The sequence below is a fragment of the Poecilia latipinna genome, unplaced genomic scaffold, assembly GCF_001443285.1.
Source record: "Poecilia latipinna isolate Pla-1442-1.1 unplaced genomic scaffold, P_latipinna-1.0 Scaffold1305, whole genome shotgun sequence".
In the NCBI taxonomy this organism is placed as follows: Eukaryota; Metazoa; Chordata; class Actinopteri; order Cyprinodontiformes; family Poeciliidae; genus Poecilia; species Poecilia latipinna.
Genome location: NW_015113921.1, coordinates 36,472 through 63,894, shown reverse-complemented (window position 1 = coordinate 63,894; position 27,423 = coordinate 36,472). Strand labels below are relative to the sequence as shown.

Sequence of the window (27,423 nt, the reverse complement as noted above, 5' to 3'; positions counted from 1 at the left end):
CGCAGCCTGGATAATTTAACGTCCATCAGAGACGCCATGTTGGCTCAGAGAGAGACGCCATGTGAGACGCCATGTTGGCTCGGAGAGAGACGCCATGTTGACTCGCAGAGAGACGCCATGTTGGCTCGGAGAGAGACGCCATGTTGACTCGCAGAGAGACGCCATGTTGGCTCGGAGAGAGACGCCATGTTGGCTCGGAGAGAGACGCCATGTTGGCTCGGAGAGAGACGCCATGTTTGTTCAGATAAACGACCCATGTTGTCTTAACTCTTTTCCATTTGTGCTTTTTTTCCACTGTATTTTTCCTTTACGTAATAAATTGACACAACAACTTGGTAAAACTGAAAAAAGTCGTTTCTCATCCTCGTCAAGCTTTTTAGTCATTATCCCATAAAGACTGAATTTATGTGGTGCATTACGGCTCTGCAGGTTGCTTCTTTCCACAGAAGCACAGACCAACCCTGAATCCAGAGAATCACTGCAGCTGCAGTTAACATTTTCATAACTCCAGAGGAGTGAAAGGTCGGCAATATTTTACCTCCACTCTTTGGTCTCAGTGTCCATTTTAGGAGTTTTTAACCAGTTCAAAGAGAAAAAGCATTTAAAGGTTCCTGGTTATTAATTTCAGAAGCTTTGAAAAAAAAGGAAAATATGTTTAAATCTTTCAAACTAAAGATTTGCTCTGAGTCTAACATATAAATGAACTTTATTCCCAGCTGGTATTTCAGCTTCTTTCTGCTCCCCTCACAACACCTCGACTAATTCTTGTTCTTCCACTCAGTTTAATTTTCTTTCCTGTTGAACATTTCTCTCCAGCCTGTGACTAATATTTTCTTCCCTAATTAGCGCCGAAGCTGTGCAGAAACGTAAAGAGCAAACAGAAATCTGTGGTGAGAAGGATCAGAAACGGTTCCACCGGTGACATTTGCTTTGCTTCACTGAATGTCGAGAGCTTTTTTTTAATGCGGACTCAGAAAAAGCCTCTTTTATCCGTTCATAACAGGAATTACATCCTTTTTTAATACTGACCAGTTTTACTGACGTGTTTGTTTGACTTGCTGGAGAGTTTCTGTCTTATTTGTGACAAATATGAGAGAAATGAAAGAAAGATGCTCTGTAGTTCATAAGAAAAGTCGCCGGAACAGGTGTTACTTTTTGGAGGTGGTTCAGCGTTCTTCTTGTTTTTACGACTGATAATAAAAATAATGGGACAGTACGAACAGTCCTAATAAAAAGGTTTTTTATAACTAACTTTTCATTGCAAAAATAATAAACTAGATTTATTCCATGTTTTATTTTTCATTCCAATCTACATTCAAGATATTAGACAGACCCTTTTCATTACTAATAAATAGATAATAAGATAATAAGATGTAACTTATTGATTCCAGAATAGGGGAATTATGAAAGAATGAATAATTCTCTTTGTTTTTCAACTGTCAAGAGGAGAAGGTTTGCTTTTAAAATGTGCGCAGAAAAATATAAATTATTTAGCTGCAGTTAAAGAGCTAATTTGAGGTTATCAGTCCCTCTTCATCTGGTTCTACATTACAAACAGTGGTAAAAATTAGATAAAACTAATTAAATTTAAACATTTTTGCAGTATTTATGTCACAGAATGAGATTAAATGGGATTGGTAATCTCAGATTTGCTCTTTAACTGCAGATCATCTTATTTGTATTTGAATAAAACCAAATTACAGCAGATATAATCTCAGCACAGATTACCAGATAAACTGGTCCAGTTCAGATCTATTTATGTAAACTCTGGTTAGAGTTTATATAAATATCGATCGACTCCAATGTTTCATTTTAGAATTTAAATTATTATTTTTAAAGTGTCATGAACAAAGTCAATGTCATTTTTTTTCCATCAATGCTTCAAATCCAAAGTAAATCAGACTATTTCATCCCAGTTAATGCCTTTATAAAGTAAATCACTAATTCAGAGAAAATAAATCTACTTTGTGCAATACTGACCATATTTAACAGTTTAACAGTTGTTTATACGATAATTTCTCTAATATATAAAAGTAATCTCTTCTGTTTTTACGTTGGTTTTGCTGCAAAGCCAGTTTGGTATAAACTTTTTAAATAGGTAAATTGCTTTTTAAGTATCATCTAATGTTGTTTTTAAGATTACAAAATAAATTTTTTTGGTTATGATCATTAAATGAGAGTAAAAGCTTGACGTATTTATTATTGCACAAACGTAGAAAACCAGGAGATGAGTCAAAATGGTTTATTTTGTAGAATGAATCATATTTAAGACTCATTTTAAATGAAATATCTGAGTTCTCTGCTCATTTTTGATGTTATCGGGCTTAAAGTCCCAGAAGTCGTCCAACCATTTCACATGAGGAACGCATCAGACTGCAGCAGAGAAAGCGTGCAAAACCAGAACTTCATCTAAATCAAGTTCAGCCTCGGTTTGGCTTGTTTGGGTGAAAATGTGAGCGATGAAAGAGGCTAATTTTGGTAAAACATGCAGCTGTCTGATGAGCTCCTTTGGTGTTTATTTCAAAGACTTGGGGTCTCATTCATAAAACATTGTGTAGGATCTATACTGAAACTCTACGTGTGACCAAAAGCCGAAAATGATGCACACCAAAGAAAATCCAGATTTATAAAAACCAAAAGCAAAAACACCAGAAAGCGATTTCCGCTTTATAAACAGAGCCGAGCCTCAAAGTTAGCGCACAACTCAGATTCTGCCCTCATTCAGCAATCAGAGCAAAGGACTTCCTGGTGGTTACCAACGGCAACCGTGGAGAAAAAATACAGAAACGCAATTTCACAAAATGGATCTGAGTGGAGAAAAACATCGTTTTTGATTGTCAAAGTAGCAGCGTGACAAATAAAAGTTACACATCATTATCGTCATATTTGTGCAAATTGGAATTACGAAAATAATTTTCCTTAATTTAAAGACATTTTCTGATAAAATGTTTTGTTAGAGGATGAAGTGGTTTTTCAGCTGCAATCAAAACTGCAATGGAAACTTTTTCTGCATCACAGCAGTCAACACATGATCAACAACAGGATGCTACTACTGGTGGAAACGACAAAGAAGACAAGAGGAAGTGGTTAGGATCATGGTGCTGCTTGTTTATAAATGACCTATGACATGAACAAACTTATTCAAATATGATTTCAATCGCATTTCTTATTTAATGGATAAGAAAATTGCGCTTTTTTGACATTAGGGGAATATCTTCTGTGCTGTTCTGGACGGATCGTCGCATTCAGACTCAGCCACGTGCGTAAACACGAGTCGATTCCTTTGACCTGGACAGAATCATAACAGTTTGACATAAACAACATTTCTGACAGACTCTACACTGAAAAAACACAAAATCTTTCAGAGTTTTTTGGTCTAATTTCTATCGCAAATATCTTATAGCACTTGAAATAAGGCAAAACTAACTTACAAGTAAGTTTTCAGCAATAAATATGAGCTTGTTTAAAGTAAATATGTCCCTAATATTTATGGAACAGTTGTACTTCCATTAGCTGATTATTTCACCCATAGCAAGATAAGTTTTGTACATTGTAAGTGAAATAATATTCCAGTGGAACTAGTACTTTTTCATCAATATTAAGGAAGTACTGACTTACAATAAGCTCATATGTCTTACTGAAAAGTTACTTGTAAGTTAGTTTGACCTTATTTCAAATGTTAAACCAACTAAACCAAAAATACTTGGTAGGATTTTGTGTTTTGCAGAGTAAAAATAGAATTTGTTTGAAGAGTAATCGTCTCAAAAACATAAAAATTCACCATCAGTCCCTGTTAAGACTGAATGTTTGGAGCTTGTTTGAATGTTTCAACACATTTCTGTGTGTGTGTGTGTGTGTGTGTGTGTGTGTGTGTGTGTGTGTGTGTGTGTGTGTGTGTGCGTGTGTGGTTATTCGCTCATTTTCTACTGGTTTATGGAGCCACATCAAAGTGGGACTGCCCTGCTGTTTTCATCACTTAACGCGTCTAAAAATACCCCAGAGCTGCTACAATGGAGGCTTTCCACCGATCTGAATCCAAACTTTGTGGAGGTGTGACTGCGTGACTCAAAGCATCAAAAAGGATTGGAAAAGTTGGCGATACCTCACCGAGTTTCAGGCTTTTTGGATGAATTTGGAGGACTTAATGGCTGCTCCTGTCCAGTGTTGGAGAAGCTGCTTCTCTTTAAAAAACCAAAACATGGGTGTGAACACCTGCAGCTCCAGACGCCTTCCCACCTCTGCAGGTAAAACCAAACACCAGCAGACTGTAAAACAACTCCGTCTGCACTCATTAAGCTCCATTTCTCAGCGTTTAAGAATTCCCATGCGGTTTGAAGTCCTTTTCTAATAAAGGGCAATTAAAACAGAGAGAAGGTAATGAAAAATATTTACCCCCAGTCCAATGAAGTGGTGGCTGAAGTTGATGAGTCCTCTTAATAAAAGCCACATGTCTGTTCCTATAAAGCGTTGTTTTTGTGGCAGAAATCTCCCAGCCAGTTGTGCCAGCCAGTGAATTGAGTCCTGGCGGCGGGCAGGAGAGAGAAAGACGCTAATCAGAGCCAAAAGATCTCTGGTTTTGGTCCTCATCGTGAAAACAAGTTCATCAGTCAGTGATAATCAGCCACTGAACTCTGTTCATGGACATTTTCTGTCATGGCGCTTTCTATATTTAATCAGGGTCAAATTATTATTGCTGACCTATTTTTCATGAGGTGGAAAAGTTACATAAAACAGAAAATAGTCGTATTTTTACCACCAAACTTTTACAGAGAAGCTGACATCACTGCAACCAAATCAGCGTTCATCTAATTTAGTAAATTTGGCAAAATAAAGCAAGTGTTTTGAAAGAAAGTGACTCAAATTCTGCTTTTATTACACAGAATAAATTTGTTCAATCGAGCTCAAAATAATCTATAACATAACATAATTTTTCTACAAAAACAACAAAAACAAAAAGGCTACTTTACTTGCTTCATTTTATTTATGTATTTTTTGACCCATCAATACTTTTGACTCGCATGACCAAACATTTGAACTCCCCTGGTGTCTTTATTCAGCTTGGAAAAATCAGAGATAAATCTTCAGGAACTTTTATAAATAAAAATGTTTTCTGTTAAAACTGTCATCATGTGGTGACAGTTTGGTATGAGACAGGTAATCTGTGAAACGATTGATTTCCTCCACCGTCTGAAGAAATGCTCCAAAAACAACCAATCAGAGCCAGGAGGAGGCGCTTAGTGCTGTCAATCATCCTCCTGTACTCACTGCTAAATGTGCTAATGGAGGAGAAACAACTTACCACTAGAGAAGTATTGTTTATCTGCCGTCATTGCTAACTAGCCTTAGCATTCACAACAGGATCTGCTAGCAGCAGAGACACACAAAGGGTGATTGACAGCGCTAAAACCCGCCTCCTGGCTCTGATTGGTTGTTTCTAGGTAGCACTGAGGAACTGGGAACTCAGATCGTCTGCCTCACACCATACAGTCACGACATGGGGACGGTTCAAACAAATATTTAAAAAATATCTGTATATTTTTAATAAATTACATACTGTAGCTTTAAAAAGACCAACACAGAGATTTTAAGAGGGACATGTAATCTGTCTCTGATAGATATTTCAACTAAATTCAGCTTCTATGCTCCACAAATCTGGAGCAAACTTCCAGAAAACTAAAAAACAGCCAAAACACTGAGATCCTTTAATCTAAAGACCCGGCTGTTTAGAGCTGCTTTTGAAGCATTGTAAATGAAACATTAATCAATAATCTGATCTGTGACGATCCTGGCAAAATCAATCAATCAATCAAATTTTATTTGTATAGCACATTTCAGCAGCAAGGCATTTCAAAGTGCTTTACATAATTAAAATAAAAACAGCATGTGAGAAAATTTTTTTTTTAAAACTCTAACGCTTCAATTTTTGATTATTTTGTATTTTCTTGTGTTTTTATGATGCAAATCAGTTTTAACTGCTTTATTGCTGAAATGTGTTAACAAATAAACTTCATTGATTGATTGGTTGCTGGACAGCCGGTTATGAACTCCCTGACCCTCGGCAGATGAGCCCCAGTGGTTGATGGGAAACAGGCGTGATGCTGCGGTGGATCAGTGAACATTGTCTGTGGTCGGAGTTTTGTGACGAACAACATTCCTGTTGAGTCAGAACCACAAAGAACCGAAGACCCGGATCACAGTCACTGGACCACGAGCCAAGCTGCTCATGATTCATCACCGCATTTCATCTGAGGCTGAATATCAGCAAACACCTTCAGATGTGCTCCACAAAAACAAACTGAATAAAATCACACGACTTTATACTACAAACTGGCTGTCAGAAAGTCGGATAGATGCAAACTAAATGCAGAAAGACTGAAAAACTGATCCAGTGTGTAGAAATCATCACATTAGTGCTGCAGTTAGATAACAGAATGAATGAAAGGTGGACATTTTAAATATTTTTACATTCAAAAAGGTTTGAAATTGCAAACGACACAGCAAATATTTTAGTTAAAACCTCCATGCAACTGAATAACATGACAAACTTCCTGCTTTCGGTGTAAAAAACACTAAGTGCATTAATGGATAGATGAATAAATTGAGTGCAACGATGACATAATATAAAAAAAAACAGGAAAATTGTGTGAAAAAGGTTTAAAACTGAGAATGCAGCAGATATTTTATCTAAAACTTCTGTACTCCATGTTTTAAAGTTATTTTGTTTTCTTGGTTTTGAACTGCATGAGTTTAACTTAAGTTGTTAAACTGGTTCTCCATTTAGGTTCAGATACAAAGTGGTTAAGTTAAATCTGCCAGTAAGATTTTATTTCCACTGGTATTAACGAGTTTACGTAAGTATGAAGGATTAAATATTCAGACCATGAATTAAGTTGTAATTCAGAATTAAATGAAAGATTGAAAAATATTACAAAACTAGATGTAAATGTTGTTTTATTTGTTTTATATGTTGCCTGAACAAATCAATAAGAATCGGTTCCTGATCCTCTGAGATTCTGCGACTGCCGTCTAACGCCATTAGAAAATAAACAAACATGAAATGATTCTTAAACATTTTTTCGAAGCGTCTCTGCTGGGAATTGAACCACTGACTTTACAAATATTAAAGCCATAAATTATTCATCAAGCCACAGGCAAATTTTCCCCTGGTTTCAGCAAATTTTCCATGCTTTTTCCAGGCAGAGTTGCTCTAAATGTAAACATGTGCATGAAGCGGGAAGGGAAAATGTTCCTCCACAAACAAAAGACCTGATGAACGAGACGTAAACTGCAGCGCGGAGACGCCTCCTCTAGTTATCCAGCTAGTTTAAACGTCTCTTAACCAAAAACTGGAGGAAATGTCAAGAAGTGTTCAAGCTGCACTGGAGGTAATTATCAGGAAACACTAATCTGGAGCCATTACTTATCAGGAGGTCAAAGGTCAGAGAGGAGGCAGAGGGATTCATCTACATTAATGTTCAGGAGGGAAATTAAAGAAAAGTTTAGTTTAACAAAAGTGTTGATGAAGTGAGAAGAAGAGATAAAATCGGCTACAAAACAAGCAGAAAACGTCAGGAAACAAATCTGAGACCACAGACTATTTTTAACTCGTTCTTCGTTTTTTGTTGTTGTTGCTTAATAAAAGTTGTGGGTTTGGGTAGAAAAAACATTGAGGCTTTGTGTTAAAATATTTTAGCGTCTATAAAAGCTATGAAGTGAATCATGAAGTTTTTTCCCGAAAGCTTCGCCAACATTTTCCGAGCTGCTGCGACGACGATTCCCGGAGCAGTTTGGAAAAAATGACCCGTCAACAAACGACACTCCATCATATCAGGACAGGCTGAAAGCGGAAGAAAAACGGACGTTTATCGTCGTTTTCTTTCAAAGCAACCGGCGAAACGCAGAAAACGGTTTTTCATGTTAAAGGCGATCTGAAGGGTTTTCTTTCTATCTCCTTTTCATGTTCATACACTGTAAAAAACGGCCATAAAGTTTACATAAAAATCACACTGTAAAATGGGAAACATGAATATTTTTGTTTAATTCACAGAAACCTTTGGAAACGATCAAACAGAATCACTTTTATAGCATCAATATGTGAGGATAATCACATTTATTTTCTCAAACTACAAACAGAACAATATTGTAAGAGACATAATATAGTAACATGGCATCCAAATACTGGAAAAACTATAATCTGTTTTTGAAAATATTAAACATAGTTTATACTTTACTCTTTACATTTTACTGCTGTTCAAAATTAACATTTAATTTTTTGTAGATTAAACAGATTATTAATGTAATTCAGTTAGTTACTAGATTTAATAGCTAAAACATACGATGTAACATTATAGTAAAACACGTTTTAAGTTTCTACAACGTAAATATTGAGATCTCCATATCTAAACATTTGGAGTCAAGATGCCACATTAATTTGAGGTAATTTTTGGGTTTTTTCATCCCTGAGTTGGTCCAGATACATCAGGAAGTGTCTCACGGTGATCGCCATGGCAACACAGCCTTCCTGGATGCGGTTCAGGTGGTGTAGTTTTGTATCCGTGGAGCTTTACGGTGGAATCGGATCGCGTCGGAGGCTGCTGAGGAACAGCAACGTCTTTCCGTGGCCCAATCCAAGCATGAAAGAACCTAATTAGAAGTTAATGTCTACCAGCCAGAGCTTTGTTTCCATCTGGATAACATGCATGTGTTCAGAAACATGCCTGGCAACGTGCAGACGGTAATCTGCTAGCATTTATATATTTAGGAAAATAATGAAATACCTTTCAAAATGTTTCTAAATGGGGGAGATTTTTCAGCTTCAAATGTTAAAATGTAAAAAAAAAAACTGATTAAATTGTTTAATGATCGATCTTTTTACAGATTATCTCATAAACATGTTGAAAGTTTTAACAAATATGTAAAGAAACATATTTCTGATAAAAGTTACAAACTGCAGTTTTAAAATTGTTGCATTTATTGATATGATTCATTTGGTTTCTTTAGCTAAATACATATTTACTGTGCAGAAATACCAGAAAATATTTCAACTCAAAGTAAATACCTAAATATATTGATGGAACATGATGATGGAATATTGTGGAATATAATGGATTATGGTGGATTATGATGGAATATGGCAGATTATGGCAGAACATGGTGGAATATAATGGATTATTATGGAACATGGTGGAATATTATGATGGAATATGGTCAAATATGATGGATATGTTTGGATATGATGATGGAATATGGTGGATTATGATGGAATATGGCAGATTATGATAGAACATGGTGGAATAAAATGGATTATTATGGAACATGGTGGAATATTATGATGGAATATGGTCAAATATGATGGATATGTTTGGATATGACAGAATATGATGTTTCGGGGAAAGCTGCGCTCCCTGCTGATCCCTGAGAGCCCGACAGAGTCCCTGCGCTGGGCTGCTGTGCTTGGCTGGCTCCCTGATCAGATCCAGATGTTTGTGGAGCGCGGCGGCCCCTCCGCTCTGGTGCAGAGAGGTCAGAATGATGCTGGGAGTCGCATTTCTGCAGGCCGGTCTTTCTCTCCTTCTTTCTTGTGGCAGCTGAACCTCAGCTTTACGTTTTGGGGGCTGCGTTCGTTTCTGGCTCCTCGCCTCTCCTCTGCGCGACTTTTATTAACTTCCTTTATAGTCAGGAGGGCAGCCTTAACTTTATATTGTTGGTAAACAGAACCAGTGTACAATAAACCTTTCCATTAATCACACAGAGAGAGAATTGTTACTCATGATGAATTAAAACTGAAAGCATGACTGCAGATCAGCAGTTGGAGATATTTTCCATTCTGAGTCACTCTGAGTTCCCAAAACATTTTACTCAGACCATCAGCACGACTTCAACATGTTGCTGCTCAGGTAAAAGTAGGGCCAGGCAATATGGCGGACAATTCATGCTAGGGCCTAGAAATTTCCTAGAAGAAACAAGGTAACTTCTGAACTAGAAAAGTCTCAAATTTGCAAGAAAAAACAATAATATTTTCAGATTAATCTCAAAATTTTTCTTCAGAAAAACAAGAAAATTTCAGAGCAACAAAAGTGAAAAAATTGCTAGAGTAATTTTTTGAGATTGTCAAAAATTTTCTAAATAAAGAAATTTCTGGAATTTCAAAAGTTGAAAGTGTTTGACTTTGGAAACTCGAGAAACATCCTCGTTTTTTATTCATCTATAAGCAAATTAATTAATCACATAATAAATTAAAACAAACTCTATCTGTATAATTTCTCGTTTTTCTCTTTCTCTACCAAAAACTGGATGCATAAAGTCTTCAGTCTTTGGTTTCAACTAGCTCCTTTCAATGAAGGACAATTTGCATTAAATGCATTTTTTCCAAAAAGTTACTCAAGCAAATGTAACTGAGTAAACGTAGCTAGTTACTACCAAACTCTGGTCACTGCTGAGTGAAAGTTTCCTCCAACTTATTGAAAGACTGCAGAAAGTTGTAACTTTTCCAGGGATTATCGTTGTTTAAGTCGATCATTGAGGGACACTGATGTTTCTTATTGTAGCCTGAAAATAAAGCAGGATCTGTTAAAACCATGAAACCTTTTTTCACCTCGTACTGTCCAGAGCTGAGTGGTTTTGCAGTCGTCTCTGAGCGTCTCTGCTTTCATTCGCCCCTCAGGACCATGCAGGCTTTGAGCTCCTCTGCAGTCCTGCAGCTTTTTGGCTTCCTGATTGGACTGAGCAGCTCCCTGGACCCCAGAGACCCAAACGCCTGCAGCCTGTGGGAGAGGTGAGGCCCAACGCACCGGCATGTTCACACACGCTCTGCACGGCTGCTGGTTTTCACCATTACTGAGCTGCACGTTTCCAATGGGATCATTTATCTTTAATGAACTCCAACTCTTTAACCACCTCCTATCACCAGCTCTCTCCACTGAGCTCACATTTTAACTTCTTTTCTTGAAAGTTTCTGAGATTAATCCAAGAATTTCTGTTTTTTTCTAACAATTGTTTGACTTTTGAAACTGAAATTTTACAAAAAAAAACTTGGAAATTTCTGAGGTTGAAAGCCAAAAGTTTTTCAACTTTCCAAACTCCGAAATTTCCAAGTCATGGATAGATAAAAAAGAGGAGTAAGTTTCCACAAAAAAACTTTAACATCAGATATTTTCTAAGAAACAAGGAAATTTCTGAGTTTGAAAATCAAAAATATTTAACCTTTGAAACTGAATTTCAAAATAATATAGAAAATATCAAAAATATTTCTAGAACCAATAACATTTCTGAACTCCAAAACTCAGAGATTTGAAAGGAAAAACTGAAATTTTGAGAATATCAGAAATCTTCTAGAAAAAAAAAAAAACAAGGAAATTTCTGAGTTTGAAAAGTTGAAAATTTGCTTGAAAAAATAGTTGAGAAATGTTCAACTTAATCTGAGAAATTTTTCAGAAAAAAACTAAGAAATTTCTGAGTTTCAAAGTCAAAAGTTTTTGACCTTTGAGCTCAGAAATGTCAAAGTTTCTGCCTGGAAAATTAAAAATTAAATTCTCCAAAAGAAATTTTTTGTCAAATGTTCGACTTTTGGAAATCTATAGAAAAACAAGACGTCTTTTTCACCAAGAAACGTCAGTAATTTTGAGTTTAATCTAAGAAACTTTCTTGATAAAGAAAGAAAATTTCAGAGCTCCAAATTCAAAAATTTACAAGAAAAAAAAAATTGGAAATTTCTGAGATTAATCAGAAAATTTTTGGATTATTTTTGGAAATTATTTTTGCTTCCTTTTGTTCTATAATGGCCCTGATATGTTGTTGTACAACATAATAAAAACAAATTATTTTTTTTTATTTTTTTCCCTTCATTTTTGTGAAAATCACAAGAATAAAGCACATTATACATTTTATCTGTTTTAGTCCCATGTATGTTTTGGAATCCTCCATTAATAAAAAAATGTATAAAAATATTCTCATCTAGAGACAGGTTTATTATTGTTAACCTTTGCTTCATGACCTGTTAATGGGCTGATGAGCGTAAATAAAACACCCTCCAGGCGTGACGATGGATCTGATTTATTGCTTGAAGAACATTTTCTGAAAATCCATCCTGGACGGTTATTGAATTATTCCCTTTAAAGCCACAAATGAGGATAATCAAAATCATTTGGTGTCGCCCATCTGGGAATCGTGTCAGACGTTTTGCCCCTAATTTAACCAGCAGATGTGGATACATTTTCCCGTTTAACTGAATATTTTCCGGTTGAGGTTGAGGTGTGACTACTGGATCACCAGAATCAGGACAACAGTGACTCTTTTGGGACATAAACGTCTGAACCTGCAGTCTGTTCACCAATTTGAACATTTTGGGAAAAATTACAGCATCTGTGTTATTTATTAGCTCTCTGTAAGGCGCAGCAGGGGATTAAAATGGCAGACTTTTCCGCCTCATAGCTCCTCAGTTAACCCCAACTGCTTCTTTAATCACATTTTCTGCTTGTTTTTCTGCTTTTCAGCTACACCACCTCAGTGAAGGAGTCCTACTCTCACCCCTACGACCATGTGACGGAGGAGCCGTGCTCGGACCCCCGGACGTCTTACAGATGCTCCCGTCACAGGTTCTGCTTCTCCTCCTGCCCCTGACCGTCGGTCTTTACATCCAGGCTTCCTGTCTGACTGACTGTGGGAATCTTTCAGGATCACCTATAAGACGGCGTACAGGCAGGCGGTGAAGACCGAGCACCGCAGGCGGTACCACTGCTGTCCAGGCTACTATGAGAGTGGAGGCCGATGTGTTCGTGAGTGGAACTTTTATTATTCTTCATGCAACACCAACGACGACTTAAACATAAAATCTCTGATTTCTACAAACCAGATTTGAATTGTTCCCCCTTGTTTCTTTTCTTGCAATAAATAAATTACAAATGACAGAAAATAATCAGTGCAGAACTCTGTCAAACTGCAATGTCACAGCAGTTCATGAGCTGCTAAAATGCAGTGTGAAACAAACATGTAAAAGCTAAAAGTAGCTAAAATGCTAATGTTGACATTAATTCTGTCAATAGCATGCTAGCTATCGCTGCCATGTTGACCAGTAATCACTTTGCATTTAGTCTGTTCACATTAGCATTTAGGTCAAAACTAGCTGAAAAACTAATGTTAGCTAAAATGCTGTAAATAGAAACCCCTTCTTGAGAGAGTTTAAGACGGGTTTCACGTCCTCCTGAACTCTCTCTTCAAAGTTATTTTCTATTTTCCCTGTTTGTTGACTGTTGGTCTCATGCTGGTATTTAGCCTTAGATTGAGTTTTCCACTTGTGTTAAAGTTAGGCAACACGTTGAATAAATTTAAAGCATGCTATTAAGTCAGCTAGGATCAGCATTTGTATCAAAATTAGCTAACATGATCTCATTTTAGCTCAGATGCTAACATTAGTATGACGGCTATCACTAGTATGTTGACCTACACTAACATACTCCTTTCAGTATAAAAAAAAACCATCTTAAAGCTAATAGTAGAGTAAAGGCTATCAGTCAAATGTTGGCTAACAGTAACTCTCCTTTCCAGTGTGGTTTGAAAATAAAGTCATATTTTTTAAAACTAGATCCAATTTCAATGGATTTTTTTTACCTTCTTTTTCTCTAAAAAATAAATTATAAATGACAGGAAATAATAGATGCAGAAAACTGCTTAAAAAGCTAAACTGTAAGGCCACAGCAGTTTATAAGATAAAATTAGCTAAAAAAGCTAAAGGTAGCCATGCAGTGTGAAAAAAACCTTGTAAAAGCTATCACTAGCTAAAATGCTAATGCTGACATTAATTCTGTCAATAGCATGCTAGCTTTCACTGCCATGTTGACCAGTAATCACTGTGCATTTAGTCTGTTCACTTTAGCTTCTCTTAGCCACTATGCTAACATGTGTGCTATCACCAGCATGTCGCTTAACCTTAACTCACACCATTAAATCAATTAGGATTAGCTTTTACATCGAAATTAGCTGGTTGTGGTATTTCTTCTTTCTACTTCTCAGCCTAACTTGATCTCAACTTGTCGTTTGTTTTGGCGAGTAACAAAGTCACATTTAAGCACAAATGTAGCAAAATTCCTTGCAAATATTTCTAAATTAGCACCAAAAATCTGTGATTTTGATTGCAAATAACCACAAAAACAATTGCAAAATCCTGGATGGAATGATCAGTGTGTGTTTGTATAAATTCCTCTTTATGAAACAGATCCAGATGTGTCAGATTAGGTCACTAGTTAATTTTGAAAAGCAGTAACTTTAACTCCATACAAGCTATGGAGGTCTTCAGTGTTTTTTTAAGTGGTCTAAATATTTTTCATGTCAGCAGGGAACAGATTGTTTTTCTCTCTGTCCTGTGATCGGGTACAAGAACAAATTATTCCCTCCTTCTGAACTTATTCCCAAATGGGTTCTAATAATAGTCCTGAATATTTTCCACATTGTCATCAGAGCAGCTTTTTTGATTTCTCTGCTAATGGATGAGAATCATTCTGTGACCTGAGTCTGGATGTCGATGAATCTGCTGGAAAACACTCAACACTGCAGCAATTAGCTGGAACAGCAAACTGCTTATGGCTGCTGTGGTTTTTCACTGAAACATCTCATTTTCATAGAAAGCTGCTTTTCTTTTCCCCCACTGTGAGCCGGCGCAGTTTGTGGGACATAAATAAGCCAAATTATGGGTTTGATTTTCACCAAAGCTTCAGAAATTCAAACTAAAACATATCAAATGAGTTTGGCTTTTGTTACACGTAAATCACCCAGATTTTGTCAGCTAAGCATCTTTGAGAGTTTAAGGACTGGAGCTTCACCGCTTGCAAAGCTCAGGTTTTGATTCAGGACTTTTTCAAAGCAGAGACCTTTTCTTCCAGGGGCGTAGCCAAAAGGGGGGCAAATGGGGCACAACTCCCACACAGACATTTTTATACAGGTTTTCTACAGATTAGCTGTGGCAGAAGATTCTTTAGAGATTGGAAAAAAATCAAAAAGAGTAAAAAAATAAAATCCTAAAACAAAATGATGCCACAATATAAATAATTGTGGTATCATTGTGTTACAAAAAAAAAGAACACAAAAGCATCAAATTCTCGAGTAAATTTATCATATGGAATGACATAAAATAATAGTAATTATAATAAGCAGATAATTAAATAATGATTTAAAATAACAAGACAAAGTTTTCTTTTTATTTTAAGTTGTACAACTCTACTTATAAATCTGGATATGTCTAAGAACTAGTAATAAAAATAATAATGTGTTATATTTTTAGCTCATTTTACATTTACAGACATTATATTGCAAGTTGCATTAATTCACTTATAACATGGAAAATGTCTTGTTATAAATGTGCCAATAGAACAAGGAATTTAAAGGAAATGTTGACTTACAACAAGTTCCTATATGCTACTGAAAGTTATTTTTAAGTTAGTTTTATTTTGATAAAACTAACAAACAAGCTCTCATAAACACATGAATTTATGAGAGCATATTAGGGCCAATGTAGATAGAAAAAAATACATTTCTGCTAAAAATAAATTCATAAATTGTGAAATTAATCTCAGAAATTCTCTAGAGAAAAATTTATGAGTTTGAAAAGTTAGAAATCTGCCAGTAAATACTCAAAAATGTTTAGATTAATTCTCAGAAATATTCTAGAAAAAAAAAAGAAAAGGTATGCCTAAAAAGTGAAATTAATTTGTTAAGAATGATCTCAGAAATCTTGACAAAAACTTTGAAATGTCTGGATTTGAAAAGTCAAACATTTTCCAAAGATTATACTAAAAGTCACAATAAAATAAATCTAAACTGTAATGAAAAACCCAAAACTATTAAAACTCTGCTTCTGCCATTGGTCCAGTCCTTTCATAGCATGATGCTGCCACCACCATGTTTCCACAGACCAGTCAGATCGGCTTGTGTAAACCAGTGAAACCATATGAAGTTACACCTCCGTGTGGAAGCATCTGATTTGAGAGGAGCTGGACGGTAATAACAGTGTTTCTCCGCTCTGCAGTGGAAAACGCTGTGAGGATAAACGCTCGTCGCTCAGCAGAGACGGTCTGGGCTGCAGCTTCAACCCGGCTCCTTTTCCTTTGTCCTCAAACATAAACGCTTCAAATGAGAAGCCAGGCGGGACCTGATTTTCAGCTTGCAACGTGTCATCTTCTCCAGAAAGCAGCACTTTTAATTATTCCAAACATGTCTAATTACATGTAATCATACTTACCTCTTTGGTCTGATGACACGTCAGAAATCTGCCTCGTTTCCACACGCTGGCGAGGAAAAGGGACAAAATAATCAGTGAAATTGTTGTTTATTGACGAGTTATGCAAGAAGCCAAATACAGATTTGTGGTGAATAATCATCTGCTGGTCATAATTGAATGTTTGTGAAAGAAACGTTAGTGAGGAAGCTTTACGTCGCTTCCAGCTGGTGAGAAACTTTTAGACGCACAGGTTTGTTTTATTCATGATTCAGAAGAGACAAAATGTCAAAGTTTATTCATAAAATACATTTACAACACAAATGTTTACATCAACAGAGTTACAGCCTTTAAAAATGAATTTGAGCATCTTGACTTTACTGACATTTTCAAGTGAAAAGGACAAAAACAGTAACGGAGAACGCCGACCCAACCTGCGGCTCAAAACAAAGAACCAACAAAAATGCATTTTTAAATCAGTTTTTTTTTTAATGATGGAATAATTGCAACATTTTTCCACAGCAGATAGACATTTTAATCTGTAATTTTCCCATAAAAGAGAATTTATCCATCCTCTTTTCACAAACGTTTAACGTTTTTCTTCATTTCAAAAACAACAAATTTACTATAAAACATTATATGTTCTTTTTTTTTTAAGATCAAGTAATATTAGCAGCTCTGACAGTTTTGTTTAGGTGGACTAAAGGGTAAAATGTATTTTTCTTCCATATCATCTGTAACTTTATTGTGCCTGAATTTCCCACTGAGGAATAATAATATATATATATTTTCATTCTATTATCTATTATTGTAAAGATTAAAGACTGAAGGAGCTGCTGCTTCTTCGTTTTATAGTAATCCGTCTCCTTGCAGCTTTTGAAACGCCTCAAGCTGAATTAGAAATAAATGTCCATTATATTGCTTTGATGCTTTAAAAATGAAATGTATTTAATTACTAATGTGTCTCTTTCTGATTAACAGCTCACTGCAGTAAGGAGTGCGTCCACGGCCGCTGCGTCGCTCCGAACCGCTGCCAGTGTGAGAAAGGATGGCGAGGCGACGACTGCTCCAGCTGTGAGGCTCATTTCCTCTCATTCATGCTTCATTTTTAAGCTTTTTCTCTGCAAAAAAATTTTTTCACAAGCTGCTTTTTCATTGGACATATAACTGCATAATTTGACAATTAGGAAATAAACTTCCTAATTGAAATGAAAATTTACGACAGTTTACTAGAAAAAAAGTTAATTTCTGCCAAAAAACTCAGAAATTTTTAGATTAACTTCAGAAATTTTCTAGAAAAATTGGAAATTCATAAGTGTGAAACAATAAAAATTTGCTCGAAAAAAAAATCTGAAATATTGAGATTAATCTTGGAAATATTAGAAAAATTTGTTTTAGTTTAATTTCCAAAATTAAAAAAATGAAAATCATAAAAAAATTAAAATATTTTCAACAAGAAATTTCCAAGTTTTTTTCTAGCAAATCTTTGGAAATTTAATCCTCCTAAAAAGTTTTGTTTTTGGATGAAAAAAAGAACTACTACTATTTCGCTAACATAAAAAAACACCATTTTGCAGTTGCAGCATTTCCACTAAGTAGAAATTCAATTAAAATCACACATGAATAAGTTTGGTTCACGTGAAAAGTCATTAAAAACACACTGCTCCATCACCCTCCATCTACTTCCTGTCGTCTTCTTTGTGGTTTCTGGCAGTAGTAACATCCAGTTGTGGATCACGTGAAATCGTGCAAAACAAGTGTTTCCATTGCAGTTTAGAAAAATAAACCCAATTCGATGAGGCCAAAGAATCCACCTCATCCTTTCACCAAAACTTATCGACAAATGAAATTTTGTCAAAACTGGTTTGATTCCATTTAGCAAATTTAATTTTGAAATGTCAAATCGTGTGATTATATGATCAATGGAAACGAATGACAAATTTGTAATGGAAACTCAGCTACAGGGTAAAACCAACATAAATAAGAGGAAGTGATTATTAGCTAAGTGGAGCTTTCTGCATCCATCACTTCCCAACAGAAGGTTTTTCAGAGGGAGCATGACACCATGCCATGAATCACCCAGCGCTCTCACTCCAGGAAACCGTTCAAGTTATGAAACTCTCTTTAATTCACTCCTCTGCTCAGAATAAACTGTAAAAATAGGCCAGTTTTTAGGGTATTGTAGAGGTGAAACGTGTAGATAAGGCTGAATGTTGAGCGGTTATATAACGCTTAGCTCTAACCCACAGCCACGTTTTCCAAAGATGATGTTTCCCTCCTGGAAATGAAGTTTTCCACTACCTTTTCTCCTCAGTCAGCTGGGTCAATAGTACACTGCGTTTCTCTTTCCTCTGGTTTTTCTCTTTTTTTCCCCTCCCATTATTTTGCAAAACTCTCAAATTAGCTGCAGCGTGTAGCGGGAGGATGGGGAAGGGAAATGGAAAATGTGACCCCACTCTCCTTCTCCTCTTACTCTGCCTTCCAAACCCTCACTTAAGTTGTCGTTCTGCTTCTCCGTCTCTGTTTTCTTCTCGGTTCTTCTGTAACGTTTTCGGCTGAATATGAGCCGACGCTTCCTGTTTGCCTGCATGTTTGACACCACAGTGTGCTCTGCTTTAATAGAGCAATAAAATGCGTTTTGGAAACGGAGAGATGGTGTAAAGCTTGGAAGTGTTGCGCCGCTCACCAAATCAGCACTGAGGATCGTTTATGGAGCTCATATTCGAGAGCAAACCATTTAAGATAAAACTCTGAGGGCATAATTAACTATTAATTGTGTCAGAGGGAATTCATGTGAGTTTTTATGCAAATTCTGCTTGGGATCATCCTTAAAAATCTCCCAAATTCAGTTCAGAAGTACTTTATTTATCTCAAAGGGGAATTAAATGATGTCAGATCATCCAAGTATCTTCAGAGATTCACTGCGGTTGGTGATGCTGTTAACGACCTCCAGTAGCAGTCAGTATTCCAATAAATACAGGGCCTCTGACTGAAGACTGATGCTGTATGAGAGTCTCATCATGACATGCTAACAGCTCAGTATTTGGACAGTAGCGACGATATTTCATAGCAACACGTCCTGGATGACATCATCTGTTGGCTAGCACTGCTAACCCACCTCCTTTGCTTTTGCCACTCCTCTTTGAATTGGTCTGGTTAGAAAACCTCCTTTTCTCTTCCTCATGGATTGTGAGGAAATAACTGTCCAAACCAGAAAAAATAATGAATAAAAGTAAAGAAAAAGAACAAGTTTGGCCCAACATAGCAGAGCTACGCCAACATGCTGCCACCATGAGCTGATTGTTCTACCGCAGCAGCTTTGGACAGCATGTAAAAGATTCATCTTTCTGACCTCCAGCGTAACATGCAAGAGGTTCATATGTAAATATTTAAGACTATATTATGTATGAATGTGACACTGTGTGGATTAGAGAAAGACCAGTTTTATGTAGCATTAATACTAACTCTGGAAAAAGAACAGCCCAAATAAATCCATAAAAATCCCAAAATTAATTCAACATGTCTGCTATTAATAAACCTGTGGCTGTATCTGGGTGTTCAGTTCCGGTCCGTTTTTTCTCACGCTGGTTCTCAGCGGCTGTCAGAGGCTGCAGGCCTGCAGAGCCTTCAGCGAGTCGCTCAGTGATCTGGAGAACGTCTGTATAAACATAATCCGCTCCAGCTGAGATCCTCATTACTCAACCTGCCGCGGTGTGAGCCGACCTTTGCGCTGTGCCCACACAGAGACCAGGAGAAGCTGTGATTCTTTATAAACAGCAGGAGGCAGCGAACTGTCCTCCACCTCCCTGCTGTAAACACCACAGCCATGGTGGGGGTTCGCTTCAGGCCTAATTTGGTTCCATTCTACACTCTGACGGATCGCCATCGGAGATTATTGGGCTTTTAACGTCATGGTCGAAACCAGATGTTTACATACACCCAATACAAAGATACTGAAGTTAAATCAGAACAAGCTTTTCTTGTTTTAGCTTAGCAGAGTTGGGTAGTAACTAGTTACACGTACTTGTATTTACTTGAGTAACCTTTTAGAAAAAATGTGTGTTAAGGAGGATGCACTAGTTCCACAGGCAGATTATTTCACTTGCTACTAGGAGTGGGAGATATTGCCCAAAAAAATTACATCACCATATATATTTAAAATACCTCAATAATGATCACATATGATATTCCACATTTTCTTTCTTTTTCGTGGGGATGTCAATTTTTTATATATATATACAGATCTGGAATAAGTAAGAGACCACTCATAAAATTATTAGTTTATCTGATTTTACTCTTTATATTAATATGTTTGAGTAAAATGAACATTGTTCTTTTATTCTATGAACTACTGACAACATTCCAAGCAAAAATTTGGTATTTATTTGCAGAAAAAGATGCAGTGCTTTCATACCTCAAATAATGCAAAGAAAACAAGTTGATATTCATTTAGAAACAACAATAGGGCTGTAGAGATACAATAATCTCATGATACGATATATATTGCGATATTCAGCAAATGATCCAATTCAATACACTTTTGCAATTTTCTGAAAGATTTTAGAGGGACAGAGTGATTTTGGTGGCATTTTGTGACTGTTATAGAGTTGGGTTGAATTAATTTAACTGAAAACTGATTAAAAGCACCAACTACACAATGCCTGGCTCTGGTTGGACCTGGACACAGACTTAAAGTCGACAGCTAGACAAAATGAATCAAAGTGGCGAGAAAACATGTTTCTTTTAATTGAAACAGTACAAACTGTAGCTTACATGCATTTGTAAAGTAAATAAAGTGCACCAAGTACCCTGCTCTGAATAGTTTGATACCTTTTTAACCTTGACACTTAACATCTGAAGGAATCACTCTAAGCCTGATGACCTAATTACTCTCCTGGCGAAGCAAACAGTGAGTGAGCAAGGTGACAGTTGGATGTTACGATACTTGCGGATGAATATCGATTTTTTCTAGGAAAGAAAATATCGATATATATCGCAATATCGATATTATTACACAGCCCTAAACAACAATCCTGATGTTTTAACTCAGGAAGAATTCAGAAATCAATATTTGGTGGAAAAGCCATCAGGTTTTCAATGGGTTCAGTTCTGTGGACTCTTCATTTTTTCCAGAGCTCTATATTTTTTACTTTTCATAACTTAAAAAATATTCATTTATATACAAAATCCCACAATATGTTAAATGTGTCAAAGAAAATACAAAATAGATAAATAGAAATGTAAACTAAATGGGCTGATAAAACAGCCTGAAATCAGCTAACACATGGAAATAAAAATACTTAAACAAATTGTTATGGTTTGATTAACATTAGTTTTACAGGATGTTTAAAAAGTGTTTCTCCCTCATGTTTTTCTTAAATCGCAAACATTATGTGCAAAACTAATGATTTAGCATATAACAGTTTATTTTATCACCCATGTTTTTTTACTGGTATTATCCTGAATGATTTGAAATGGCTCAGCCCCAAAGTAACAAAACATTTTTCTGTATTATGAGTGAAATAATCTGCCAATGGAACTGTTACTTTTTGTCAATATTAGGGAAATATTTCCTTAAAACAACCTCCTGCATCTTGCTGAAAAGCTACTTGCGAGCAAGTTTTGTCTTTTTCCAAGTGCACAAGAAACTAGACCAAAAGTTCTTGGTAAGATTTTGTGTTTTTACAGTGCAGCTGCAGACGACAAGATGTGATGAGAACACAAATGACCTGCAGCTCAGACTGACTGTTGCTCCCAAACGAAGGATTGTTCAGCCTGAAATCTGTGGAATCATTCTTGTCGCCCCTCCATGAGTTTCGTCAGCGTTACTGGAGATCATGTGTTCTCAGTGAAAACGCAACGCAGTTGAAGTAACTGAGCAGAAATCTGAAGAATGCAGCTCTGAACCAATCTGAGGACTTTTCATCATGAACTGAAATCCAAAACTTGTGTGAAACTCTGCGAGGAAGCAAACTCCTCCAGAGCCAATCTGTGATAGTCACCGCCAGGAGCTCGTCTTTACTGAAACCCTCGTGTGTTTCAGTCGGTAATCTGACACCACAGCGACTCTAATCCTCCTCTTTCTGCTACAAGAGCAGCAGACGCCAAGTCCGTCACCGCTTTTCCGAAACGAATCTGATGCTTGTCTGACATGAGGTCGTAAACTCCTGCAGAGCGAGACAGACTGTGACTGAGAAGAATTAAAAAAACATTCAAATGACCAAGAAATCCCTGCAGGAAAGATGCAAAGATAACACAGATCTTCAAGTTCTTAGATTTCAACATGGGAAAACAACAAAGGGTTTATGAAACAACTAAAGCTGCAGTATGTAACTTTTATGAAGAATATGTTTTATAGATATTTGTTAAAACTCTCAGCATGTTTTACTCTCCAGTAAAAGTGTTTATCTGCTATCATTGGTGGCTATGCTAACTAGCTACAGCATAAAGTTACATATTTCAGCTTTAAAGGGATTTAATAAGCAATATGTACATTTTGCCCATTTCTATGCTTCCATTTAGATTTCTACGGATCTAAATGATTCGTTTCAAAAACTTACAGAATGTAAAGTCACAACACAGCAGGCAGTAACTGCAGTAAAGCCCACCCTGTTACCTAGCAATCCCAGCTGAGCTCCAGCATATCTGGTCATCTGGTTTTGTTACTGCTTGCACTATACAATGGCTGCTGGAAAACACAAGAGTGTTTTTGCTGTTGACTTACCACCCAGAAACTTGGGGATCAGTGATCGGCCGATGCTTACAAGTGAAGCCGATCTTATTTCCAGATCTTATGTTCCTGAGCAACATAAGATCTAAAAATCAGCCACTGTCCTCTTCTGCTCTGCAGTGAGAGATGTTTGACTGACCAACCAGGTCATGCATTTGAACTTAATAGTCACCTCACTGTTGCCAACTCAGAGACTTTCTACCTACATTTAGCGAGATTTCAGACAAAACAGTTGGCACTGGCCAAAACTGGAATCGGCAGGTCAGGCTTTTTAAAGATCAGCAATTAGCCAGAAAACTGCATTAGGTGCAGCCCTACCAAAACACTTGCTGCATTCTTTCTGGTTGTGCAGGAGGGTCTACTAATGCTTCTCAAGGATGTGTGGTTGTATAACTGTGCATCTGTTTGCATTAACTTCATAACCAAACTGTTGGTAGGGAAGCTGCAGCGTCGTATTTACCACTGTGTTTGTGTCCTTCAGCCTGTGACGACAGACACTGGGGTCCAGACTGCCAGAAGGAGTGTAAGTGTGAGAACGGTGCGCTCTGTGACCCGGTCAGGGGCGTCTGCCAGTGTCCGCCCGGGTTCATCGGACGCCTCTGCGAGGACTCGTGTCCGGCCGGGACCTTTGGGAAGGGTTGCCAGCAGAGGTGCAAGTGTGGCAACGGAGGATCCTGCAACAAAGCAACAGGAGAATGCACATGTCAGAAGGGATTCACCGGGACTTTGTAAGTTCAGCAACACGAGGAAACAGAGAGATGGGAAAATGGAAAACCTGTGTGTGAAAATCAGAGTTCACCCCTCTGAAAAGTCATCAGATGCATGACTGACTTCCAACAAAGGCAGTTTTGTTTCTTTAATGCTCTAAAGCAGTTTTTCAAAATGGAATACAAGTTAAAAGACAAAACACACAATCTCACAAAAAACATGAGTCTTATAATAAATTTATCTGCCGATGGAACTAGAACTTTTTCATCAATATTATGGAAGTATGTATTTAAAACAAGCTCATATATGTAGCTAAAAAGACACATGTAAGTTAGTCTTGCCTTATTTCGAGTGTAATAAGATATTTGCACAAGAAACTAGACCAAAATACTTGTCTAGTATTTGTCTAGACAAGTATTTTCTAGATTTTTCCACACTGATTCTACAGTGTAGAAAAAGTGTTTATTGTGTCACAGGAGAAATTCAAAAAAATGATTTTTGCCATTTTCATCTTTCTGATTGGCTGCCAGTGAAATCTATCAAGTTGGTTTGATCCTGAAGCTGGAAATGGAAAAGGCCGAAGGAACCGTCCAGTGGCTCTGCTCGGAGAAACCTGCTGCAAAATATTCCACTGTGGTGGAAAATGTATCTGGTTATATATTCACAGCAGAACTAATGGCCAACTAAAATCACAATAGTGAATAAAACTGAGAAAATGTAACATTTAAATGTTACTTTACATATATTGTAGTATTGTCTGTTTGGAGGCCTCCTCTGTAGAGCACACAGCTGCACGTTAACAACAAACTTAGAGACACAAATTTCTGTGCATCAGTCAGAAAAATGTTAAAATGCCTTTTTAAACAAGCTGAAGGGATTATTCAACTTTTGAACCATCGGAGAATGAAACTCCATCCGAGACCCTTCAGAGTTCATCAGAAACCCTGAATAAAAGCTTTTATGCTGAGGTTTGGGCTGCAGGGTGGGGCAGTGGTTAGCATTTTAGTTTGCAATAAGAAGGGCTTGGCGTCACCACGTTTCCATAGCAACCACGTAACATAAAGCTGCGGCGTTTTCTAAACATCTGTGGGATTTCAACTAGGACTGGGTTTGATGTGAAACAATGGATGATTGTGTGGAAAAGCTCCTCAGTCCCACGTTAAAGGAAATACCGAAACTTTAACAGCAAAGTCAAATTAAAGACAGAAAATATAAAGTTTTGTAGTTCAGACACATTTTTCTAAACATCTGTAAAAACAGAAAAAGGCTCCAAAGACAGAAAGTTACACGTTTTTCAAGAAAATTTATCAGATTAATCTCAACATTTCAGTTTTTTCTTGCAAGGTTTTGACTTTTCAAACTGAAAAATTTCCAAATTGTTTCAAGAAATTTCAGAGATTAATCTTAAAATTTCTGTTTTTTGGGGGGAAATGTACTCCTCTTTTTCTTCCCAACTATGTTGGCCCTGATACACTGACATAGAAAACAGAAATAATAAATAAAATGCATTAAAAATAATGTTATTTCGCAGTTTCTCTCCCACCACTTATGAAAATAATGTTGAAATATTTCCAGGGCTCAAAATGTATTTAAATTAAAAAACCAAGTGCCATAACTGTTTTTCTCCCCTAACAATTCTGGTAAACAATGTCACTGAAATAGATTCATACTTATTATTTGCACATTAATCTGAATTTTAAAGAAACTTTAAAGAGTAACTGCTGTTTTAAACCTACTTGGTGTTGGGGTCACCAAGTTTCCATAGCAACCAGGTAACGCTGAAGAGTTTCCTAAAGGTCACTGTCATGTGCACTTAGTTTTTCTCTCTCAGCGTTTTGCTTGGCTGCACAATAACTGTATGGAAAGTTTATGTTTTTGTGCATTTAAATAAAATTTTTAGTAATTTTTTTAACGTTTGATAAAAGTATCAAATTAAATGAGGTTGTAGTCAGAGGTGGATAAACTACCTAAAGATTTACATAATAGTAAAAATAATACTCCAAAAAGTTTTTTTTTCAAAGAGTTACTCAAGTAAATGTGAATAAATGTAAAAACTGCCAAACCGGGTGTAATCTATCTTTAATACTTTAAATCAAGGCACTTTGTAGCCTCACATAAATCCCCCCTGAACCGCGTTTCTTTTATTTACAGCTATGGAGCCGTTCAGGTTGCATTTGTGGATGTTTTTTCAGGTGGAGATCGACTGGCTGCGCTTAAGGTTCAGACTTTAGGCGAGAAATCTTAACATTTCCATTTTCAGAGCTAAAATGAACACAGTCTACTTCCTGATTTGGTATGAGGCATCTTTAAAGCACTCCAAGTATTTCTTCAGGGAGACGCTTTACTCGAGCTTCATTACAGATCGCTTCATTATCTTAACTTTCCCTGTAGGTAAGTCAGACGCGGATCTTTTATGGCTTTAATGAGGGGCTGTTATGCGTTTCTCCAACTTAATTTGAAGATGGAAAGACACCCCGATGGTCTGCTCCATGACTCATCCGTTACGCCCAGTTTTTAGCCGCCCCAGAAGACAAGTAAACAAAACTCTTCCCCACAACGCATTTACAGAGAGAGCCCATCATCCTGCCAGTTTCAAACCTCAGCACCTCTCACTTCAGGGAGGAAAAAGCAGAAACTTGGCAACAGGGAGGATGAGACACAGCCCTGTAGTAAGTTACGAATATTTGAAGTGTCCATTTTACCTCCGGGATGTGTTCACAAAGTTTCATCCAAACGTCCTTAAACGGGCTGATGTGACAGAAAACATGCACTGAAAGCATCAATGGAAGCCGCGTTTCCGTTACACATGTTCAAAAATCTTTGTCAATATTTCGCTAATGTCGAAAAAACAAAATTTAGCAGATGCGGTGTTTAAATTAAATAAGAAAAGACGTAAAAATCCCACATGAATAACTTTGTCCAGGCAAAAAATCATAAAAAACATGCCGCGCCAAGATCCTCCAACTACTTCCTGCCGTCTTCTTCTTCGTGGTTTGCATTGACGGCAACATCCGGTTGTTGATCATGTGACTCGTGTGATACGAAAAAAATGTTTTCATTGCAGTTTTGCGAAATAAATCACTTTCGATACGACTGAAAAACCACTTCATCCTAGGGTCAAATCTTTTAGATCTAAAAACAAGTTTGTTTGTGTTTTAATTGTGGTGTTTCTTTCCGCTAATGTATTTTCGGAATTGTAGTTTGCGCAATTCTATGCGCAGCTTATATAGCTAATGAAACTAATGCAGAATTCCGTCGCAGTTCTGCATTAGAACTGAAAAATTGATCATGTGATTTCCGTAATTTCAATTATAATAATTGAAATTACGGAATTAAACCTGCTTTATGCAAACAGGCCATTTTTTTTTTTAAAAGTATACAATTTTTGCTCTAGGATGAGATGTTTTTTTTTTTTTTGTCTGTATCAAAATTAGTGTTCTTCGCAACACTGTAATTAAACATTTTTTAGGATCACACCAGTCATATCAACAACCGGATGTTACTACTGGTGAAGAAGATGACGACAGGAAGTGGTAGGAGGAGGATGCATGTTTTCTTCAGTGATTTATTGAGTGAAGATACTTATTAACGTGTGATTTTAATCCCCTTTCTTATTTAATTGAAACACCACAATTTGAAATTGTGATTTTCCTACATTAGCAGAAATTCACCAAAGTTTTCTCTCTCCTAATTGACATTGATTCAAAAAATCAATACCTCAACATTTGTACTCATGGTTTCAAAAGACGAGACACAAACACTGACTTTATTCCTCAGGAAT

The 27,423-nt window shown here is 36.7% G+C and overlaps 1 protein-coding gene across 1 annotated transcript in view; it reads left to right on the top strand.

Moving 5' to 3' along the window:
• The window catches only part of pear1 (platelet endothelial aggregation receptor 1), a 59,342-nt gene that overhangs the window by 22,046 nt on the left and 9,873 nt on the right, over positions 1-27,423 (top strand). The window contains exons 2-6 of the mRNA XM_015055248.1: positions 10,664-10,774; positions 12,492-12,593; positions 12,673-12,773; positions 17,186-17,278; positions 23,416-23,662. Of these exons, the coding sequence (XP_014910734.1) occupies positions 10,668-10,774; positions 12,492-12,593; positions 12,673-12,773; positions 17,186-17,278; positions 23,416-23,662 (650 nt within the window). The 5' untranslated portion in view covers positions 10,664-10,667. The remainder of the gene's footprint in view (positions 1-10,663; positions 10,775-12,491; positions 12,594-12,672; positions 12,774-17,185; positions 17,279-23,415; positions 23,663-27,423) is intronic.